Genomic DNA, 24,391 nt, shown 5'->3' on the forward strand with positions numbered 1-24,391 from the left:
TTAGGTGAGCCACAGACTAGCTTGTTGTGGTAATTTCATTAAAAAAAAATCTGACACTTGGCTCTTGATGATTGTTCTGAGCTCATGAGTAAACTGGAAAGAGGGGAGGCTAAGCTCCTTATCAGTGAGAAAGGCAGAAAGGATGCTGGATCGGTCCTGGATTTAATCACTAAAATGACTGACAGAGAAGTAAGGGACTAAAGGGAAAATCAGAAGGAGAAATCAGCCAAGGATGACTCAAGGGGGAAACTAAAGATTTGACATTTTCTTCTGATTTAAGAGGCATGCTAGGTGTAATTGGGATCCATAATGTCCCTTTCTCCCTGGCAGCTGATGCTGTCCAGATTCTCTCTCTGAGTGGTAAATGCAAAGACCGAAATCGAACAGCGAAAGCAAACAGCCCATCAATAAATGAAATTCTGAGGCCAAGAAGGATGACAAAGGCCATGTCTTCACTCAGGGTTAAAGTTTGCTTACTTTGATTTATATAAAAAAAAGGGAAGGGAGATTTCATTACAGAGAAAGATGGTCTCAAAGGATGGCCCGGGAATTGCCTCTTTGTTTCCATTCGGGACCAGAGTCAGCCACAGAGGTCAGACACACACTGTTTTCCTCTCTGGAAGAAGGCAACCACTTTCTTGCCACAAAATTCCAGGAGAGTGAGCAGATAGCTTTGGGCTTTTATATAGTTATAGCCAAGAGGATTTAAACAGTTCTGACTTCAGCTTCTGTTGCTTGTCTGGGGATATCTGTTTTCCAGGCTGTGATGACTAAGAAGCAGTTTGCACTGGCTAACCTGAAATAATTTTGCTTTTTTTTTTAAGACATTTTGTGTTTCTCTTCTATTGCCCGTGGTCTCTGGCCACACTCTGATTGAGCACCTCTTTCTTCCATTTGGGATCAAGGTGTCCTACCAGAAGGTAAGAGTCGATTGTCCCAATTTGGACAGGTTTCCAGAAACATTAATCTCTGCAGAAACCGCAGTGTCAACTAAGATTAACTTCAGAATAGACCAATCTATTCAGACAATGGAGAGCACTCCTGGAGTTGCGGAAGAGAAGCTAGGAAATTGGGACTCCCTCTTTGGTCTATGCGTCACTCTTTTTCATGGTGTGCGTTAAGCGCTTACTATGTGCCGGGCACTGTACTAAGCACTGGGGTCGACACAAGCTGATTAGGTTGGACACAGCCCCTGTCCCACATGGGGCTCACAGTCTTAATCCCCATTTTGTAGATAAGGTAACTGAGGTCCAGAAAAGCTAAGTGACTTGCCCAAGGTCACCCATCAGACAAATGGCAGAGCCAGAATTAGAACTCAGGTTCTTCTGACTCTCAGGTTCATGATCTAGCCCCTAGGCCACACTGATTTTCACTGGACCACTTTGGGCAAGTCATTTCAACTCTCTATGCTTATTTGCTCACCTGTAGAATGGGAATAATTATGTCTAACCCCCTACCTCCATCACAGGTAGACCCTCTACCTCCATCACAGGTAGACAGTGATGATTAACTTGAAAGAGAATGAAATAAACCTCCTCTAGAAAGTGTTCTGGGGCCATCAGGGCTTAGAGCAGTGCTTTGCACATAGTAAGCACTTAATAAATGCCATCATTATTATCAGGGAGAAAAAAGAGGGCCCAGTGATCAGTAATGATGATGATGGTATTTGTTAAGTGCTTACTATGTGCCAAGCACTGTTCTAAGTGCTGAATTGAAGCACAATTTGAACAACATTATCCTTAATAGATCAATCGCTAGTATTTATTGAGTGCTTGCTCAGTGCAGAACACTTTATTAAGTGCTTGCAAGGATACAATAGAGTTAGTAGTCATGATTCCTGCCCCTAAGGAGCTTTCCCTAGCTCTGTTTGCTTCCTGCCGTTTAGCTGAAAACTTCTGTAGTGGGGCATGTGGGCCAGTGACAGCAGATGGGTGAGAAAAAATAAGAACTAGAATGTCAGAATGACCATTTTAGCCCAGTTTTAATCCAAAAACTGCCAGAGAATAAGTAACCCGACCCGGGCAAATTTCCAAACAATATTTCCGTGACTCTCGTAAGAACTTCATCAACAAAATGTGATCTCTTGGGGCGTCAACTTAGGCAGTATTTCCCACCTGTCTCACAGATGGGCCCTTTGAATCCTGCCGGGCACTGGCAGCTGAAGCTGTTGATGCCGTGGATGCATGTACCTCCATTCTGACATGGGTGGGAAATACACTCATTCACATCTGAAAGAGATGAGATGGGGAGGTTAGGGAAAGGAAACACCCTAGTCAGTCCTCCCACCTCAGAAAAGGAAAAAAAATGGCTAATGCCAAAGTGACCCTTCTTTAATAATCATGGTACTTGTTAGGCACCTACTATGTATCAAGCACTGTTCTAAGCACTGGGGTAGATACAAGCTAATCAGATTGGAAACAGTCCCAGGCCCACATGGGACTCACAGTCTTAATCCCCATTTTGCAGATGAAGATACTGAGGCACACAGAAAAGTGAATGACTTTATAGATGGGGTAACTGAGGCCCAGAGGAGTTAAGTGACTTGCACGAGGTTACACAGCAGATGTCTGGAGGAGCCTGATTAGAACCCAGGACCTTTATACTCCCAGGCCCATGCTCTATCCATCACGCCATGCTGCATCCCATAAAGGAGTACCAAAGAGAAGATAGTGTGTATGTAGGGGGCGAAGAAAGGGAAGAGGAAAAAAAAGAAGGATGTGGAGGAGTAGGAGGGGATAGAAAGGATATAGAATGTAAGTTCCTTGTGGGCAGGGATTGAGTCTACCAACTTTATTGTATTGTACTTTCTTAAGTGCTAAATACAGCAAACTGCACACAATAGCACTCAAAAAAATCCCCTGATTGATTAACTGATTGATTAAAGGATGAGGAGGAGGAAGAAAAGAGGAAGAGAAGCAAAGGAAAATAGAGGAAGAGGACTAGAAATTTCCTCTGGAGGAATCTTTTCTGAGAAATACTTACCAAGATGGCATCTCTTTCCTGTGAAGCCCGCAAGGCAGGAGCATGAATATGAGGGATTTCCAGTAATACAGTCATCAATACATTTCCCTCCGTTCAGACAGGGACGAAGTGTCAAACACACAGAGGCTGCAGGCAAAAAGCAGGAAATCTTTCAATATAAGCAGGTTGTGTTCTGATATTTCTTGCAATATGCTGAATTCAAATTAGGACAGGTAGCTGACATTCTTCAGTCAATCAAGAAAACAAACAAATGCTGGCTCATTTATGGACTCAGTTTTACCAGTCTATACAACAAACTCCAGGGGAGTCAGGATACTTTAAATGAATTTTGCTGGATTTGACATTTGATTTTCTCAGTTTCCGGACTGATTTCCTATGGAAAGAAGGCCTATAAAATCAGATGGCCTGGGCAGCCTCTCAAGCCTTGGGATACCTACAAATTTGATGGAATGTTGAACTCAGAACTTCAAAAATTTCCCAGTGATGGTAATGGAAGGTAACGAGACCTTTTATGAATTTGAAAATCACTGGAAGTCTTTTGCACTTGATAATCACTGCATCCACTAATATAGTAAGAAAGGACCAAATTTGTTTTGACCAGTAATTCGTTGTACAGTTTCTATAACCACATTCCAGTATTGACCTCTGTGTTAAGTACAGTTGGTTAAACAAATGAATGAATGATCCGGCCAGGCTGGAAATTGGCCAACCGTGACTAGCTACATAGAGTTAATAGAGGAGAAAAATCTCTATGTGACTCAGTTGCTGTCAATGAAACCAAAGGACATTCATTGATCCATAGGAAATCAGACTTCACTGGTTTAAGTTCTTGCCTCAGAAAGAGACACTGCCTAGATGGTGACTCCAGGGACTTAGGAAAAATCAAGTTCATCTCCTTTAACTCTGTGCAACTATTCGGAAGGTTAATCCATTGGACGGGGACACTAATAACTGGTCAGAAACAAATGCTTTGATGGCATTAATAAATGATAAAAAGCATTCATAACTTTGAATATTACCATTCAGTTACTTTTCCAACAAGAAAGGCCCACATGACTAGTATTTATATATTTTACATTCATCCCAACCAAACCAAATTACTCCCCAAAGTAAGAACATGAGGACATTAACCGAGTCATCTTGGGTCAGACCAACGGCTCATCCATCCCAGAAGTCTATTTCTGACAGTAGCAATTTAGGACGCTTGGGGGAACGGGATGATGACCTTTGTCCCCCCCAAATCAATTGTTTTGTTAAGGATGTACTTTCTCACGGCTCTAACTCTCCCCTCTAATAAGCTATCTCATTCATGGATTTATCCAAACTCTTCTTTAACTCAGGCAAGGGTTAAACTGAGAGAGGTTGGGGAGTTTTCAACCCTGGAGGCCTTATAAGAAATAGAAAACCATCTATCCTAGATGATTTAATCATTCACCTGCCCAAAGGCAGGAGGCTGGAAGAGATGACCTTGAGGTCCTTTCCAACTCTGGGCTTCTATGGCACTTCCATTATAAAAAGGGGACCCAACATCATTTATTTGATAAGAGGGATTTGACAACTACTTTTACTCTCTCCCATATTATTCATTTTATAATCTCCTGAGCATCTTTGTCTTTTCCACTTCCACCTTGACTGTCAAATGCAATAATTCACTCTTTTTAAGGAAAGAAAGGCTCTACAAACAACTTGCAGTTACTTCATTCGGTTGTATTTATTGAGAGCTTACTGTGTGCAGAGCAGTGTACTAAGTGCTTGGGAGAGTTACTTGTTTCTTCTTTTGTCATTCCCGGTTCTTTAGGAAAACTAACTTCTCTTGTTTTGATTGCTGCGGTGCTGCTAGGTTTCCTACATTTTTCTAGGTTTATTTGAATATCCCCTTCTAGACTCTAAGCTCCTTGTGGGCAGGGAATGTGTCTACCAACCCTGTTTATATTGCACTCTCCCAAGGACTTAGTACAGTGCTCTGCACACAGTGAGTGCTCAATAAATACACCTGATTTGATTGATTGATTGATAGGTTGACACCCTCTTTTCTATGCTATCTTTCCCAGTTCTATGAGGTCAGGTATCATTCACCCATGAAAGTGCTAAACTAACATATCTTGAACCTTTTTAGAGAAACAGTGTGGTGTAGTGGAGAGAGCATGGGCCTGGACGTTAGAGGAACTGGGTTCTAATCCAAGCCCCTCCATTTGTCTGCTGTTTGACCTTGGGCAAGTCTCTTGTGCCGCCTTTCCCTCTTCTGTAAAATGGGGATTAAGACTGTGAGTCCCACATGGGACGTGGACTGTGTCCAGCCTGATTAGCTTGTATCAACCCCAGGTCTTATTACAATGCCTGGAATGCAGTAAGAGATTAACAAATACCTTAAAAAGAAAACAACCCCTCCAAACTCCCTTCTGTTTAACAGTGTACTCAAGAAAATTACTCTTCTCTCAAGCCTCCATTTGACCTTCAATATTCCCTAGTGGATCAGTTTCAAACCCAAAAGACAGCAACATGAATATTTGCTCCTCTTTGCAATTAGTCTGAGCTCTGCAAGGCCAGAGCAATGATCCTAGATTCAGATACTGCTACCCTCGTCTTTATGACTTCCCAGGCCTCGTGTAAGAGGGTGTAATATCATCATTTGTGTTCTTCATATGCAAAGAAAGGAGAACACCTCACCCCTGATCTGACTGACAAGAATGCAAGTAACTCTTTGAAACACAAAAGGTTCCCTTCCAAATCAGCCTTGCTCCCTCACTCATAATAATAATGATGGTATTTGTTAAGCGCTTTCTATGTGCAAAGCACTGTTCTAAGCGCTGCACATCTACAGAACCTAGGATAGAATGACTCAACACACTTGTTGTCTGTCTCCCCCTTCTAGACTGTGAGCCCGTTGTTGGGTAGGGACAATATATGTTGCCGACTTGTACTTCCCAAGTGCTTAGTCCAGTGCTCTGCACACAGTAAGCGCTCAATAAATACGATTGAATGAATGAATGAATGAATTCTCTACAAGTCGTTTTTACTTTTTTAATGGTATTTGTTAAGCACTTACTATGTGCTAGGCACTGTACTAAGCTCTGGGTAGATACAAGCTAATTGGGTTGGATCCAGTACACAACCCACATGGGGCTCACAGTATTGATCCCCATTTTACAGATGAGGTGACTGAGGCCCAGAGAACTTAAGTGACTTGCCCAAGATCACACAGCAGACAAGTGGCAGAGCTGGGATTAGGACCCAGGTTATTCAGACTCTCAAGCCCATGCTCTACTCACTGCGCCATGCTGCTTTTCTTGTTAGCCTCTGTTCACTCTCCATCTGCTTTCAATTATCATCTGAGCATTTATCGCTTCTCCTTTCCTAAGCCCTATTTTTAGCTCATTTTTGTATGTACGTACTGAACTGGAAGCCTGGAATAGTGTTATTTAACCTCCCTCTCATTACGGCTGGACATAATATTTTTTGATGATCTCTGAAAACCATTATGGGAAAAAGTGTGCCTGTTGTTGGGTAGGGACCATCTCTATATGTTGCTGACTTGTACTTCCCAAGCACTTAGTACAGTGCTCGGCACACAGTAAGTGCTCAATAAATAGGATTGAATGAATGAATGAATGAATGAATCTGACCATTTATCGCTTCTCCTTTCCGAAGCCCTATTTTTAGCTCATTTTTGTATGTATGTACTGAACTGGAAGCCTGAAATAGTGTTATTTAACCTCTCTCTCATTACAGAGCATATTTTTTGATGATCTCTGAAAACCATTATAGGAAAAAGTGTGCATTACTTCTAGGTTGTGAGCCCGTTGTTGGGAAGGGACTGTCTCTATATATTGCCAACTTGTACTTCCCAAGTGCTTAGTACAGTGCTGTGCACACAGTAAGCACTCAATAAATATGAATGAATGAATGAATTACTCGTTTAATCACAGAAAGACAAATATCACACTGTGTTAGTAACTTTCTTCTCACCTAATCTCTGTAAGGCAAAGGTAAGAAAGCCCTTAACTCGCACGATTAATTGATGATGGTATTTGTTAAGTGCTTACTATGTGCAAAGCACTGTTCTAAGTGCTGGGGAGGATACAAGGTGATCAGGTTGTCCCACGTGGGGCTCACAGTCTTAATCCCCATTTTACAGTTGAGGTAACTGAGGCCCAGAGAAGTTAAGTGACTCGCCCAAAGTCACACAGCTGACAATTGGCAGAGCCGGGATTTGAACGCATGACCTCTGACTACCAAGTCCGGGCTCTTTCCATTGAGCTATGATTAATTCCCTTGTTCTACCAGAGGACTCTCCAGGGTGACTTCCATTTTAAAGAAACTGAGGTCAAAAAGATGGAATATACCCTTTTGAAGACTGTGTAACAAATCAAAAGTGCCTTGCTTTAATCAGACACATTTGGCTCCTGAATTTCTACTCCATTTATTTTTCCCTCCAAGGCACTGTGTTAATTCCTTGAATCTATTCCCCGCTAATGCATTCCATTATATCACTGGTTTTAAAGAACTAAAATAATTGCTCCTTAACTAATTAATGATTGGCCCCACAGTGGAATGGGAAAAGATCTGGATTGGTTCTAGTTCCTGACTGTGTGACATTGGAAAAGTAACTTACCCTCTCTGGGCCTTGATATTCCCATTTGTTTTGAGATAATAATACTTGCCTTCTCAACCTCTCAAGGATATAGCAAGAACAAATGAGATCGTGATGGGCAGGGAGCCTGTCTGCCAATTCAGTTGTATTGTACTCTCCCAAGTGCTTAGTACAGTGTGCTGCACATAGTAAGTGCTCAATAAATGCCATTGATTGATTGACTGATTGATTAATAATAATGATAATAATAACAACTGTGGTATTTGTCGAGAGCTACTATGTACCAGGCATTATACTAGCACTGGGGTTAGAGAGTCCCTGTCACATGTGGGGCTCACAGTCTCAATCCCCATTTTACAGATGAGGTAACTGAGGCACAGGAAAGTCCCACAGCAGACAAGTATGGGAGCCAGGATTAGAAGCCACTGATTTGTGCTTTGAGCTCTTTGTAAGAAAGGCCATTTATATAAATCCAAGGTACTTAATATCGGTGTATTATTGCAGCCACATGTTAGGCTGATTCAAAGACTTTCCCTCGAACCCTAACATCTTTCTGTGATCAGTCCAACTGCACACCTGGACCCTGCTCCAATTTCACGATAAAATGGGAGCTGGAATTACACAGGACATCAAATTCCCGCCCGCTTCCCCCAACGGGATCGAAGACATTTTGTTTGAATAACCCTAGCGGCTGTCCTCTTACTTGTGTTGATGCAGCCCCCCACTTGCACCTGGGCATCATCGATTCTGAACACCCAGCGCCCGGGGATACCCACATTTGTCGTCATCTCCACGTCTGCGATGTCATCGGTGCGGGACCCAGGGATGTTGAAGTAACGCTTCCCATCACCGGCGTTGAAGCCTGCCTGGGAAGACAAAGGCAGGGAGTGAAAACTCCACGAGGGGAAGAAGACAACAGACAGAGAGAGGACGTACTTTATTTGCCCACCAGCACCCTAAAGGAAAACAGAAATACGACAGGTAAACTTCCCATCTGAGTCCACTGCAGCCAAGCCTCAGCATCTATGATTCTGTTGCTTTGGATCGTTTGCATCCGTTTAGATTTTTTTACACTGTGGTATTTCTAAGCAGTTATGCTTACGCTGTTCTAAACGCTGGGATAGGTACGAGCTTATCAGGTTGGACGCAGCCCCCGTTCCACATGTGGCTTACAGTCTAAGTAGGAGGGAGTAGGGTTTAGTCTCCATTTTACAGTTGGGGGAATCGAGGCACGGAGAAGTTAAATGACTTGCCCAAGGTCACACAACAAGCAATTGGAAGAGCCAGGATTAGATCTCGGGTCCTCCAACTCCCAGGCCCATGCTGTTTCCACTAGGCCATGCTGATTTCTCTGCTGGTCCCTGGATTTTATGCTTGTGTATCCGTGTGTATCCTGCCTCCTCTAGAGCAGAGATTATGGTTTGTTCTTTTTCGGTGGTTCCACTCAACACCTACTTCGATTTCCTGTTTCTATTGGCTCTTTGGAAAACACCGTGGATTGACTGGGTGGCTGAGATGCGATATTTATCCAGCACCTTTCTCTGGGGGAGCCGAGTGGTCTAGAAACCTCAGCTCTTGGATCTTCCCAGTAGTCCTGCAAAACTGCTGGCTGATGTGATGGGTTCTGGGGATCTGAGTGGGACAGACATCCCACTGGGAGTCCGCTACATCTTTGCAGAAAGCATGGCTGGTTCCCCACACTCATGCCCCATTTTCCCCCCTGGCAGTCCTCCACCCCGGGGAAGCAGGCTCCCCTCGGGCCCTCCCTAATGTCCAGCCTGGAAAATTCATCTGATGCTCAGTTGATATTTCCTTTTCAACTTTTCATCCCTCCTGTGTTAGGGCGGGGCAGTCCCAAAGCAGGGCACGGCACCCAATCTGTGTGGTTACCGCTCTGTTTACAATCACAAAATCCGCTCTTTTGAATCGTGGGATTCAAAACGCATCCGTTTCCTTTACACCTGTGATTTCCTGCTTTCTGGAGACTCTCAGAGGAGGGCAGGCAGAATGCCAGGGACAGAGTCACACAAATTCACACATCCGACTGGGCACCAGTTAAAACAACAACAAAGGGACGGAATGAAAACAAGAACGAGAGTTCGGTTCACTGCCGTCGCTGCTCTTCAAGTCCGAGGTTGGGGAGGGAAGGAATGAAGAGATTTCGGCCAATGTAAAGAATGGTGGTTTCTGCATAACGACGCTTCCTATACAGCCCTAGAAACATTTCACAACCTTGAGGAGTGGGAGAACACACGGATATTGAACAACCTCTAAAAAGAGTCCATTTGTTTAATAATAATAATGGCATTTGTTAAGCACCTTCTATGTGCAAAGCACTGTTCTAAGCACTGGGGAGGGATACAAGGTGATCAGGTTGTCCCACGTGGGGCTCCCAGTCTTCATCCCCATTTTACAGATGAGGTAACTGAGGCTCAGAGAAGTGAAGTGACTTGCCCAAAGTCACACAGCTGTCAGGTGGCGGAGCCGGGATTAGAACCCATGACCTCTGACTCTCAATTCTGACAATTTAGAATTGTTTCTAAATTCTAGTGAGGAAATAGGCAGTGAAAGAGAAAAATAAACCAAGCGAGGGGAAAAGTGAGTTGTTCCCGAGGGCATCAGGGTCAGGTACTGATCCTACCTGGGCAGCAATGCCTCCCAAACCAGCAAAATCCCCCCCGCTGCTGGCGTGCATGCCAGTAGTCCATGTGATAGACTCATAGTTGAAGATGGTGAAGGACAGTTTGCCATCTGTGATGAGGACAATCTGGAAGGTGTTTACCTACAAAGGAAGGAGAAGCATGAAAGTAAAAAGAATTAACTGGACAGACGTGGAACAAAAGGGACCTTGGAGAGGGAAAGAGTAATCCAAGGAGTAAGAAAGAAAAAAAGAGAAGATAATGGAGACAAGATTATGAGGGGCACTTGACCTGATGCGGGTCCAAAGTGTGCCTGGTAGGAATAATAGTAATAATAATAATTGTATTTATTAAGCACTCACTATGTGCAAAGCACTGTTCTAAGCACTGGGGAGGTTACAAGGTGATCAGGATGTCCCACAGGGGGCTCACAGTCTTAATCCCCATTTTACAGATGAGGTAACTGAGGCCCAGAGAAGTTAAGTGGCTTGCCCAAAGTCACACAGCTGACAATTGGCAGAGCTGGGATTTGAACCCATGACCTCTGACTCCAAAGCCCGGACTCTTTCCACTGAGCCATGCTACTTCTCTAGTAATAATAATAATAATAGTAATAATTAATAATTGTGGTGTTTGTTAAGCCCTTACTATGTGCCAGGCACTGTACTGAGTGCTAGGATGGATACAAGCAAATTGGGTTGGACACAGTCCCTGTCCCACATGGGGCTCGCAATCGCAATCCCCATTTTACAGTTGAGGTAACTGAGGCACAGAAAAGTGAAGTGACGTGCCCAAGGTCACACAGCAGACAAGTGGCAGAGCCAGGATTAGAACCCATGACCTTCTGACTCTCAGGCCTGTGCTCTATCCACTACGCCAGGCTGCTTCTCAATACGATAGATTACAATACAATAGAGTTGGTAGACACGGTCCCTACCCTCTATTCAACCCACCCTTAGCCCCTCAACATCTATAACATTCAAAAATGTATTATAATATCTCCCCTTCTACATGGCAAGCTCCTCGTGGGCAGGGAATACGTCTACCAACTCTGTTGTACTCTCCCAAGTGCTTAGTACGGTACTCAATAAATACCATCGATTGATTAAGGAGCTTACAATTTGGTCAGGAAGATAGACTCTAAAATAAATTACAGACAGGGGAAGCAACAGAATATTATGGATATGTACCTGGGGGCTCTGGGGGGTGGGTAAGGTGAGTTTAAAGGGCTTAGAGGGCACAGACCCAAGTGCGTAGGTGATGCAGAATGGTGGTAGAATAGGATGGGGAAAATACTACTTGGGGTGGAGGAGAATATGATGGCAGAATTTTATGAAGAAGGCCCAAGTATAATACTTTGAAGAGAATTTCAACCGCTGTCAAATATCTCTGCAAAATTCTGTAAATAAAGTAAAATCCACATTCCATCCAGGAAGCAGAATTGTGACCTCTACGGGAATGCCACGTGAGGGGGTCTGCTATTGTCTGTTCAGCACTAAACAAGCCCAACTCCTAAGTAAGGGCTTTATCATTCTCCTGTTTGTGGTAATGATGAGAAATGAGGGAGAATGAGGGTAAGACTTCTCAGATAAAAAGAAGCAACCCACCTCCTTTCTAGAAAGTTAGACGACACTCACAGACCAATGGTGGAGGGGACAATTTGATGCTAGAGAGCCTCTAGGAAGAATGAACCCAGATATTTTCTTATGACTTGCTACCTTTCTCATGTGACTGAGCTGTTGTATATTTACTGTTTCCTCTCTCTGGAGACTGGACCATTTTAGTCAGTGCTTGACCATGACGTGGGATTCAATCCAAATTGGGCGGGACATGTTTGTTGAAAAGACTACACTATTCTGCCTTAAATGGATTGTGTTTCTATTCAAAGGCATGGCTGCTGACTGCCATTTCCAGTACGGGGCTTCCCACCCTTTCCAAATCCTTAAAACAGACCCTTTGGTTCTTTGGGGCTTAGTAGAAGGCATCTCAGCATCTCTCGCAAGAACAGTGGTCTAAAGGGACAAGAGGTTCTCATTTGGGCTATTGGATTAGGGAGATTTGGGACTGGCTGGAAATAGCCTCATCTGAAATTCCCTTCCCCAGAAGAGTGAAGTGACAAAATTCTACTAGACTACCCGAAAGAGGCGCTAAAAAGAGAGTCTGCTTGGTTGCATCCATCTGTGGCAGAGGGGTCTCTGTGGGTGAAAGGCAATCTTTGGATATTTGATGGAAAAACTTTACTGCTTTGATCTCTCAAACCCGGGGAAGGGAAAACAGCTGCCCACAAGCCGAGTTCCGTGGCATTGTTAAACCGGGGCAGGTCTCGCAACTTTAACGCTTGGTCAAATCGGTGAGCAGCCCTCTGACATTGGGACCGATGCCCCAGTATGTTACTTTCTGCTCCCGCCCCTGGCTAAATGATGAAAACTCACAGGGGAAAAGGAGCTGCCTCCAAAGAAGGTCACTCGGTTCCAGGTGGCGATGAAAACCCACTGTGCAGAGAAGTCCGTGAACTCTGGGAAGTACTGTCTAATATCTTGAGTAGCTCTCCGCAGCGTGGCTGGGTTCTTACTCTCCCGGTAATACACTTCCCCGGCTCGCCGGTTATCCACATCTGCCCAGAAAGCAGCCACGACACAGCGGTCCTTGGAGATGGGGAAGGCAACCGGTGTGAACTGAGACACCTCCTTCAGGAAGGAGATGATTCCATTGTTGTTCACCTAGAAAGGACCAAAAATCCAATATCAAGGTTGAAATTTTTTTTCTTTGTAGTATCGGTTAAATGCCAGGCACGTTCTAAGCGCTGGGGTAGATACAAGGTAATCAGGTTGGACACGGTCCATGTCCCACGTTGGGCTCACATTCAATCCCCATTTTACTGATGAGATAACTGAGGCACTGAGAAGTTAAACGACTCACCCAAGTTCACTCAGCAGGCAGGTGGCAGAGGCAGGATTTGAACCCATTGCCGACTGGAAGGGGAAGTAGTCTAACAGGCAAACGTTAATTCCACCTCTGCCCCACAGAGACCTTGGCCAGGGAAAAATGTTTTCTAGACGTCTCTAAATCTCAAACACCTTTATCTCCTCGTGTCTTTTTCCTTCCTGAGCCGTCCACATCTGGAGCCAACTCCATTTCTTTAGCTGATCAAATAGGTGGGAGACCACAGGCCCGGGAGAGCGAACTGCTCCGGTAAATGGGTTCAGTTCTTGCCGATGATACATTTTTTTTCCCTCATAAATATTTGAGAGCTTTTCCTTCCTGGTCTTTGAAGTGTGAATTTGTTCTCTTACGCGGGACATGGCATGCAGATTAAAAAAAAAAAGAGCGCCGAGGGACACAGGCCGTTCTTCCCTCTCCTGCTTTCCCGTATCCCTCATCATCTGTCCCCATCTGCTTCCCACCCCCACCTTCCCCTTGACAACCTCTGCCATTTGTTCACAGCGAATGAGGTGTGGGCTGCAGGACCGTGGCCTGGGGGTCTAGGAAGGGAGGCAGAACAAACCAAACCCTGTTCTCCTGGCGGAGATGGGCCAGAGGAAGGAGGAACAGCTGAGAAAACTGTAGCGGCCGCAGCGGCTTAAACAAACAGGGCCCAGTTCCCTGGGGCTGTTCCCACCTCACCTGGGAGAGGAGGCAGGAGTTCTGCGGAAATCTGGCCCAGCTTCCTTTCTTTAAATAGTCAAGTTTTTATGTTGAAGGGGGTGGCGGGGAGGGGGATTTTCTTTCTTCCTCTCCTCAATCAAATGGATCGATTGGGAACTGCTTGGAAACCGAGGCTTCTCCTAGCTATAGTACAGTGGAGGGACTCTGAAGGTTGTCCGACTTGGGGTTGGAGTTAGGATGAGGACGACTCACCCTCATCGCCGTTATCATCATCATCATCACCATCATCACCAGTATTTATTGAGTGCCCATTTTAGGAATATGGAGAGCTATACTAGCCACACGAGAAACACAAAATAAGAGTAAAAGACACATGGTCTTCCGCTCTTGCGGAGCTTGCAGTAACAGGCAGAGCTAGAAGTAGGTAGATGGGGTTGATGTCTGTCCTGTTCCTGTCACAAAAGCCCTGAGATACTAAACAATGCTTGGCCTAGTGACTAGGGCATAGACTTTGGAGTCAGAAGGACCTGGCTTCTAATCCCAGCTCTGCCACTTTATCTGCTGCTTGATCTGGGCAAGTCACTTCCCTTCTCTGTGTCTCAGTTACCTCATCTGTAAAATGGGGATTAAGATTGTGAGCTCCACGTGGGACATGGACTGTGTCCAAACTGATTAGCCTGTGTCTACCCCAGTGCTTAGTACAGTGCCTGACACATAGCAAGTGCTCAACAAATACTACTTACAAAAAAAGTCCTCTACATGTTTGCCACACTTTCTAGATCTATTATAGGTTTCCAGACATTTCTATAAAATGAGTCCTGATTTCGGAGGGCACGTCTTGTGATTCTGAAATGCCAAGTAGCCCAAAGGATTGTCCACTGGCCTGCGAATATGGCTGTGGGCCTGTCTCTTTGCCTCAGTAAAATGGGGATAATAACATCTATATCCCTTCAAGCTGAAGTGCTCTTTGACAGCTGATAAAGCTGATAAAGCCTTCTCACATTCCTCTCATCTCCTCTTCCTTTCGGCCCCGCATTCTCTTTTCCACCCTAAGACCCATCAAGCTTGTTGATTGGACACCTTCCATTTCTGGAGGTGATTTGCTTTCGCCTGACTACTGTATACATGGATAAATATTGCAAAGTACTTTGGAAATACGGAGTGCAAACCTATTTAGTATGAAAAAGAAGCATGAATATGGCAGTACCTTTGACTTTTTCTGTAAACTAGATTATTTCCATTCAAGTCAGTTTATCATTTACTGGTTAGAATACTATTCCCTTCTCCAAACGCCGATCAGAGGTCCGGTTCGAAGGATGTCTCAACTGAGTGTATTTGGAAGTGAAAAGGGAATAGACCAAAAAGTAGCAAAAGTAGTCCGACACTGAGCACAGAGCTCTGTACATGGCAAGCATTTAATAAATACTATTAGTACCGGCCAAGGGCATGCAGACTAAAACAGGTTTTGGACACTTTCTGTTGTACTTGGTTCCAGCCCCATAGACCTATTATTTGGTGATTGGCACCTTCAATTTCCCTTTTTCAGGGAAGACTGCATTTGCAGGAAGTCCCAAACAAACATTTATTCAGCAATAAGCAATTAGTGCAAGAGAATGTTAACTAAACCTTGTAGATACAAACATTTAACACCCAGAAATTGAACTGAGTTGGAAATGTGATTCCTCTACTCAAAAAAATCTTTGAAATACCGTATTTCTGAGTCCTGGAATATATATGAGTGATGAATGGGCAAACCATCATGCAATCTCAGTACCCTTGGCAGCCCAGGATATAAGCTGCTACAAAATTAGTAATAGACAAGGCCTATCCATGTCGGCCTTGTCTACAGGAACCCTCACAGTAAGTGAAGTAGAAAAAGTCTCCTCTATCTTCTTAGACCTTAATAATCCTTTTATGATCTATCATAAGTGCCTCTAGTCTGAAAACATCCCCCTAACTTTTCTCTTTATAGCTGCAACTTTCCCTCTATCAATCCATTGTGCACCTCTTTTCCACTTCTATTAATTTAACCAAACTCTCCTTGACTCTACTGACATTTTCTGCCTGCACAACTTCCTGTTGTAATGAATTCCATATGCTCCCCTTCTGCTCTATGAAAAAAGTTTTCCTTTTGTTTGCTTTGAACCCTGAAACTCCTTTGAGAGCCATCTAATGTTGGTACTGTTGGAATTGATCAACAGCAGTTCTGCTTTCACCCTCTCTGTGCCCTTCGAGATTTTGTAAAACTTCGAACGTGTTTACTCTCAACCTTCATCTATTTAGAGTGGAGTCCTTCTCCAGCTCTAGCGTGTGCTAAACCGTGACTAAAACTGTATGCATTATTCCAGGTGCAGATGTATCTTGGTGTTATGGTGTGGGAGAACTATGTCTCTTTGTTTTTTACCCTCTTCCTGACTGATAGCCAAGTCCTGATTGTTTTTCCCATTTTCACAAAGCCCAAGTCTCTGAACCTTAAGAGCACCAACAGTTTATGCCTGACTTTTCTTTAACTGGAATAGGCTCTTTAGAATAATAACACTATAATAACGATACCATCTGCTTTTGTGACCTTGGACAAGTCACTTAACTACTCTGTCCCTCAGTTCCTTCATCTCTAAAATGGGGATTAAATTCATTCATTCAATAGTATTTATTGAGCGCTTACTGTGTGCAGAGCACTGTACTAAGCGCTTGGGAAATACAAATCGGCAACATACCAGTTTCCCTCTTCCCATTTAACTGTGAGCCCCATGTGGGACAGGGGCTGCGTCTGACCTGATTATCTAGTATATATACTGGTGCTTAGAACAGTGCCTGGCCCATAATGAGTCCTTAACAAATGCCACAGTTATTATTCAATTATCCAACTTCACATATTTCCTTTACCCCTAAACCTTACCCAAAGCCTAAACAAACCCTATCATTAATCCAAACCTAATGTTAACCCTATGTCTTAACCACAGTAAGTAGAGCTGGTTTGTTCACTTGATTTGACTGAACTTCAATTAGCATGGCCTAGTGGAAAGAACGTGGGACAGGACATCAGTTGACCCAGGTTTTAACCCTAGCCCTTACCATGGCTAGGCATGAATCCTTGGGCAACTCGTTTAACTTTCCAGTACCTCTGTTTTCTCTTCTGTAAAATGCGATAAGAAGCCTGTTCTCCCAACCACTCAGATTTTTGAGCCATATTTGGGACCAAGGACTGTGTCTGATCTGATTACCCTGTTTCTACCACAGTGGTTAGTCCAGTGCTTGAAACATAGTAAATATTTAAGTAATACTATAAGGTGAATTTTCTGTTCTTGGCAGTTCTTGGTCATTTAGAATGCCCTTTTTAACATTCGTAGGAAAGGTAGGCAAAGATAGAGCATGAGAGACAGAAAGAGACAGGGAAGAAAGCGTATCTTGTGGGAATGAGGCAGAGGTAGAAACAGCCAGAGAGAAGAAAGGGCATAAGTGATGGTGAAGGGGATATTTGAGTAGAGGAAAGAAAAACACCACACCCGATTCTGGAACACGGTAAATACTTAAGATCAAATTTGATCAGATTGTCTTGCCCTCAGATTGCCTTGGGCCCTGTCAGAATCAGTCAATCAATTAATCAATGGCATATATTGGGCTCTTACTGTGTGCAGAGAGTTCTCGAGAGAGTACAATGCAGTAGAGTTAGTAGACATATTCCCTGCCCACAAAGTGCTAGAACCCAGGCGTCACCTCCTCCTAGGATGTTTTTTGAGTATGAAAGGATATTGGCTACTCTTATTCACACACCCTCTTACCACCCCCTCCTCCTGCTCCAGCCAACTTCTTTAGCAGCAAAGCTGTGTCACACATGCTTTATTGGTTCAACAGATTGACTAATCATACCTGCTTCCCTCTCTGCTTCCAAGGCAAGGAGACCTCAGTGCTGGGTGTCTGGATGGGTCCCCGGAAACTTTCCCGGCTCCGTCAACTTCAGCTAGAGCCAGTGCTTTGGGCCCAAACATGGCCTTTGGTGATCAGTTTGGACATAGTCCCTGCCCAACCTGGGGCTCACGGTCTAGATAGGAGGAAGTAGGATATAATCCCCATTTTTACAGATGAGGAAACTGGGGCACAGAGAAGTGAAGTGAGTTGCCCAAGGTCACACAGCAGAAAACGGGGATTAGAACCCAAATCCTCTAACTCCCAGGCGTGTGCTCTTTCCACAGGGTCACGTTGCTTCTTGTCAGAGAACTGACCCATGAGCTTTAAGTGAGAGCTAGTTCAAAATTCCAGGGAAAGGAAGTTACACGAATTAGAGACAGTCCCTCACAGCTTGGAAACAGCAATACCATGCCTGAAGCAAGGAGAGAGAGAGAGAGAGAGAGGCTCCAAGCAGGTTTGGGGCCATTCCCCAGGAGAATAAAGGATTAATTAATTTTCCCAATTGGAGCCCAGGATGAGCTATGCTTGGGGAGCTTACTCAGTGAGGGTGTAACAAGTCTTTTTGATCAAACCCACTAGGCCCAACCACAACCTCCTTCAATTTCTGTGGTTTGGAAAGGAATTACAACTCCGGGGATGAGGTGACTAGCCAGAGTCCGCTAGCAGGGCTTCAGTCACGAAAGTATAAACATTAAGCTGCGAGGGGTCTTGTGTTTGGCTAAATCTGGTAGCCAAAGAAATAGCCTAATTGAGTCCAGCAACATCTGGAAAGAGCCAATGACAGTGAAAAGCAAATCAGGTTTCAGCAGCCACCTGCCCCGAGGAAGTCCTCGTGACACACTGCAAAGCCTTCTGCTGCCCTGTTCCCAAAAACATAGCTCACACATCTGGAATGAGAGAATCCACAAACGTTCCCAAGATGCAGCCAGCATAAGACACCAGTCATTCTGGGGGAAACCGGTTTAGGTGCTGATAGCCTACAGATAGTACATTAAAAACTAAACGTAGGTGCTCTGCTCCTTTCAGTTATCGTGATGGTTGTTATTGTTGGCTCCACCCTTTTGAACTAATGAAGAAATCTTGTCTTTAGCCAGTGGAAGGGTTGTTAGTCAACTTAATGGGAAATGGTTTCTAGCCAGGGTTTTCTGACCACAGATCACAGGATGGTTTCGGAGCTCGGTAAATAATGAGGGTGGAGGAGACCAACGAAGGAAAAATGAGCATTTCAAGCTCTGGAGGCCTTGTTTTACATTCAGCTCCATTCTCGTCCTGTCGTGGTCAGCAGAGAGGCCAACTCTGGGTGAAGGGGAGGGTATCATTCACAGAGCGCACAGTTGCGCAGAATTAGTCCTGCCCAGGCCCTTTGTCGGGCCCTGTGAGGATTAGCCATTTCCAAGCCTGGAGCTAGTTACATGTGTCAGGTTAGCAAGGGTCAGAGCCATGATCACCGCAGAGGTGAAGAAGGAACGGGACAGGGAGGGCTGTGGAATGTAGTTCAGAGAAAATGCTCACCTCACACCCTGGGCCAAGCTGCCCTTTCATTGTTTGGGAACGTGGTTAGCTTTCCTAAAGTGTTGTTTTAGTCCTTGCTGGTACAGGAAGAGGAAATACTATAAGAAAAACTATTCCTTTGGTATTTCCGACTTGGATAACACCCGGAAATACCGGAAATGTCATGGAAAACCCTCTGATGAGAATTAGGCTTTGAAGGGATTTGAAGTCATTTGCCAAAGCCTCCGGATCGTGGAAACTTCCTTTCCCTGAAATTATGAACCAGCTCTCATTTAAAATGTATGGGTCAGTGTTCTGACAAGAAGCAGCGTGGCCTTGTGGAAACAGCACAGGCTTGGGAGTCAGGGGACCTGGGCTCTAATCCCAGATTTGCCACTCGTCTGCTGTTGAGCAAGTCGCTTCACTTCTCCATGCCCCAGTTTCATCTGTAAAAATGGGAATTAAATCCTACACCCTCCTACCTAGACTGCGAGCCCCAAATGGGACAAGAACTGTGTCAAAACTAATAGCCCTATATCTATCCCAGCACTTAGACCGGTGCTTGAAATGTAGCCAGTGCTTAACAGATGCAATTATAACTATTCTTATTGTTAAGTTTTGATAATAGAGCCATGTTATTTGCCAGTTTAGAGAGAGAAAAGTGAACAGCCCCTTTCAGGGAAGGAAGAGACTGTAAGCTTCTTGTAGTCAGGGAATGTCTCTACCAACTCTGTTGTATTGTGCTGTCCCAAGCACTTAGTACAGTGCTCTGCACACAGTAAGCACTCAATAAATACCATTGATTGATTGATTGATTGAGTGCTCTCCTTGCTGTAAAACCAAAGTTGCGGTACCCATTTTGGCCAACGATGCAGCTTGTAAAGTATCCGGGATACTAAAATGAGCCGCTGTTATTGAGGAAAATGAGAAATATTCTTTAAAATGGGCTGGGCCAGATATTTAGCATTTTGAAGCCCAGCATTGTAAAGACCGGTTTTAATTAAAAAGTAGAGAAAAGGTGATGCTTTTGTCTAGAAGAATTTTAAAATTGAACTGGGAATCAAATATCAGGAAAAATGGGCACGTTTCAAAAATGTTTACAGTTCAAAATAAAATTTCTGGAAATCAGCTGGTACACATGGTTCAAGCAACTTATAATCAGCCTGGGAATTCCTCCAGTTCCTGCAATCCTGGCAGAGGTAAACCAGCTATTCATCTCCCCCATACTCCGCACAAGTTATTTCCTGCATATCCGTTGGATATCAAGGACTTCAAACTCACCGTTTCCAACTGAAAACAAAAAAGCTGGCTTATCCCTCCGTGAACTCAGTTATACTTGAGGATCTTAGGGAGAATATCAACACATTTGAATTGCCCAGATTTTACTCTTTCACATCCAAGTTTGTGTAGGTTGGGAGAAATCTGGTATGTTTGAAGCTCGCTGAGGGCAGCGACTGTGTCTACCAACTCTGTTGTATCCTCCCAGGTGTTTAGTACAGTGCTCTGCACAAGGAAGGGACTCAAAAAATACCATTAATGATGATGATGATAAGGAAGTTTGATACTTCAGCAACAGGCACTCTAGATGAGAAACTGGTTTTCATCATGAATCTTGGAGCCTGTTCGAATCACTTCATCACCGCACGAATTTGGGTGGTGCAATAACAAAGTGATGTTGGGATTTCAAGATTCGCTTCTCTCCGGAGAAGGGAGATATCAAATTTCACTCATAGAAAGCCCCAAGTCTGGGATGTAGTGCTGAAGCGGGTTTAGGATATTAATTAGTTATTTTATGCATCAGAGATTCATAATAGTTCCAGTGCTGTATGAGAATAACCAGTGCCTTTGGGAATGGATAGATCCTAATGTGCACTCGTATCTACAAGAATGTGAAGAGCGCATTCTTGGGAAATCTTGCATTCAGAAAAACTCACACAGTAGAACTCATCCATTTGACAGTTTGCATGTGTCCAATTTCCTCGATAAGGAGCTTCACATTGTTGGAAGAACTTTCTCTAATCCTCTCCTCACATTCTAACCAAAATGCATATTGAAAACACGTGTTATGGCAGAAATGAGTGCCTTTATAAATTAGGCAAATCCTCTGTCTGCGAGAATGATAACAGGGAACTTTCAGTTCACTCCACAAGGAAATCGGAAAGACAGATGTTCCAACACTTAACTAGCAGCCAGGGTAGCCCATAAATAGACAGCAGCGAGGTTGATGTTTCAAATTTAAATAAGCTACTTGCTATCGACTGGGTTCCAGAGAAGAGTGGGTCTATTGTTCAGTGTACTGGCATGTAAATAATACAGGTCCTCATCAATTTGACTTTCTAAATCATGCACTGGCGATGCAAGGTACAGATTTAGATTTAGGCATTCATTGGCAGTCATTCTGCTGGTGCGGCTAGCCCACAGTTTTGCTGGGGGCATCGTTTTCTGCATCTATGGTGATGGCATTTTCAGGTTTTGGGCACCTGAATCCTAATTCAAAGCAACCACATTAGAGACCTGCTCTAAAAACCTGACTCCCTCTTTCTTTTTGGCATCCCTTTCTGCCCCTTCTCATATAAAGCTAGAGAAGCAGCATGGCCTAGTGGCTAGAACACAGGCCTAGGAGTCAGAAGGGCTTTGGGGTCGCATCCCGGCTCCAGTGAGTCACTTAGCTTCTCTGTGCCTCAATGACCTCATCTGTAAAATGGGGTTAAGACTGTGAGCCCCCTGTGGGACAGGGACTATGTCCAACCTGATTAACTTTTATCTACCCCAGTGCTTAGTACATATATAGTAAGCACTTAAAAATACCATAAAAAACCCTTTTTATAGGATCATGAAACTGAAACAAAATGGGAATAACACTAGGCCCTGGAAACAGCATACCAGGCAGTCTTAGCATGTTCATCCCAGAAGGGGCCTTTTCAACCACATTTGCAACCATAAGCAAATTTCCCTGTCGGTGGCCCCATCTTCAAAGATGAAAGAAAACGTGTTTTTCATGTCTTTCTCCGTTTTCTTGCGACCACTGTAGAGTAGCTCTTCTTTCGGAGCTGTCGGATGCTAAAAACATTTTGAGTTGGTGTGAAAACAGAAAGTTTGGAAGATCCTTTGCGTTTGGATCTGACCCCTTTGAGCACCTTCAGCCCCATAGCACTTATGGACAGAGCCATAATTAATTTATTTATATTAATGTCTGTTTCCCCCTCTAGATTGTAGGCTCCTTGTGGGCAGGGAACACATGTCTTCTAACTCACTTATATTGTACACAGTTATTGTATATTGTGTATATTGTACACAGTACCCAGTGCTTAGTAAAGTGCTCTATCCCCGGGAAGCACTCAATGAATACCATCGATTAACTGATCATTTAGATCCATATCCTACAGCGAAGGATAATCTAATCTAATCTATCTTCTATGGCATCATTAAGTTAGGATTTGCCATCGAGGACTTGGTACTCTAAAAAATGGCGATCAGACACTTGCCTGTCTTACCATGAGTTGGTAAAATACATCGACGTGCCCAAATACATACAAGAGCAATCACAACAGTGGATGGAAGTTGAGATGGGCAGTCAAAATCAATAGATCAATAGGGATGTTTGTGAGCACTGGGATCAATCTTGGCTTAATCAAGAACATCTCCAGGGAAGGAGTGAGTTTTCAGATTTTAAAGAAGGGAGAAAGGTGACAGATTAGTACACGTATGTAAGAGTAATGGAGAGAAACAGCATGGCCTTGTGGATAGAGCACGGGCGTGGGAGTTAGAAGGACCAGGGTTCTAATCCCGGCTCTGCCACACGTCTGCCGTGTGACCTTGGGTAACTCACTTCACTTCTCTGTGCCTCAGTGATTTCATCTGATAAATGGGGATTAAGACTGTGAGCCTCATGTGGGACATGGACTGTGTCCAATATGATTAGCTTGTATCTATCCCAGTGACCCGGTGCTTAGTACAGTGCCTGGCACATAATAAGCACTTAACAAATCACCATTTAAAAAAAGGAGATGGAAGAAAAATGGTGACAGTGGTAGAGAGCTGTGCCTGCAAACTTCCCAACTGCCTTTAAGATCTAATGATCTAAAACCATTTAAGACCTAAATGGTTTCTGTTGAAGGGCCACCATTTCCAAATAAGAAAGTAACTCCAATTCATTCAAAGCACAAGAAATTTGAAAGATTCAGCAGGATCCCTTCCCTTCTTTGGTTCCTCAAAATCATCCCTGGGACTCTTGAACATTTAAAGAAGTACAGAAGCTGGACTAGGACTGTGCTAATCAGCATCACAGCATCTTTAAGAAGGAGCAGTAAGCACTCATTTCCCTCTGAAAATGGATCTGTGAAAATGCAGAGAGTTTCAAAGATCTGAAAATAAAACCATCACAGGAACTCTAAGAAAGATGGAGAAAGTAAGAGCTCTTCAGTTTACGGAGATCACAGACAGTGATTCCTCTTTTGGCCCAAAGGAAAACAGCAAGAGACGCCCATTTGGTGTTCGTGGGACCCAGCTAGCAAAATAACAGTACTGCTGCTGGTTTCTCCAGGGGCAACTTTACATTACAGAATCCTGTAGCATTTGCAGCTGAGTCAGAGAAAGATAAATAGAAACTGGAAAAGCTCAATAACTGAGCTTAGAGACCAACCTAGAATTGGCATGGCGGAGACCAAACATCGTGGTAATTCCACCTTTTATTTATCTTTCTGGTCCCTCAGCCGCATTTTTGGAGCCATGTGCCTTGAGGTAAGGCTAGGGTACTTTTCTTCTGGGCCAAACATATTTTGGGAACTTGGTCGAAGACAGACACCAGTTGTAATATCAACAAGCTAAACATGCCAGCCCTCTGGAGGGCTTTCCAGTTAATTCCCTTCGCACTTGGACTCTCAGAGCCAACATATACACATTCTGTCAGACAGCGGAACAGTAGCGGCTTATCTACTAAAATGGGGGCAATAATTCATTAATTAACCACGGTATTTGTTAAGCGCTTACGCTGTGCCGGTTACTGTACTAAGTGCCGGGGTGGATACAAGCAAATAATAATGCCGGTATTCGTTAAGCGCTTACTACGTGCCAAGCACTGTTCTCAGCACTGATCAGGTTGGATGCAGGCCCTGTCCCACGTGGGGCTCACAGTCTCAATCCCCATTTTACAGAAGAGGTAACTGAGGCACAG

The 24,391-nt window shown here is 44.0% G+C and overlaps 1 protein-coding gene across 3 annotated transcripts in view; it reads right to left on the reverse strand.

Moving 5' to 3' along the window:
* The window catches only part of SNED1 (sushi, nidogen and EGF like domains 1), a 152,930-nt gene that overhangs the window by 88,234 nt on the left and 40,305 nt on the right, over positions 1-24,391 (reverse strand). For all 3 annotated transcript variants that reach the window (XM_038749194.1, XM_038749193.1, XM_038749195.1), the window contains exons 2-6: positions 12,645-12,932; positions 10,215-10,355; positions 8,277-8,439; positions 2,983-3,108; positions 2,115-2,228 (exon numbers count right to left, since the gene is read on the reverse strand). In XM_038749194.1, coding sequence (XP_038605122.1) covers positions 2,115-2,228; positions 2,983-3,108; positions 8,277-8,439; positions 10,215-10,355; positions 12,645-12,932 — 832 coding nt within the window. The remainder of the gene's footprint in view (positions 1-2,114; positions 2,229-2,982; positions 3,109-8,276; positions 8,440-10,214; positions 10,356-12,644; positions 12,933-24,391) is intronic.

This window comes from Tachyglossus aculeatus, chromosome 7, assembly GCF_015852505.1.
Source record: "Tachyglossus aculeatus isolate mTacAcu1 chromosome 7, mTacAcu1.pri, whole genome shotgun sequence".
NCBI lineage: Eukaryota > Metazoa > Chordata > Mammalia > Monotremata > Tachyglossidae > Tachyglossus > Tachyglossus aculeatus.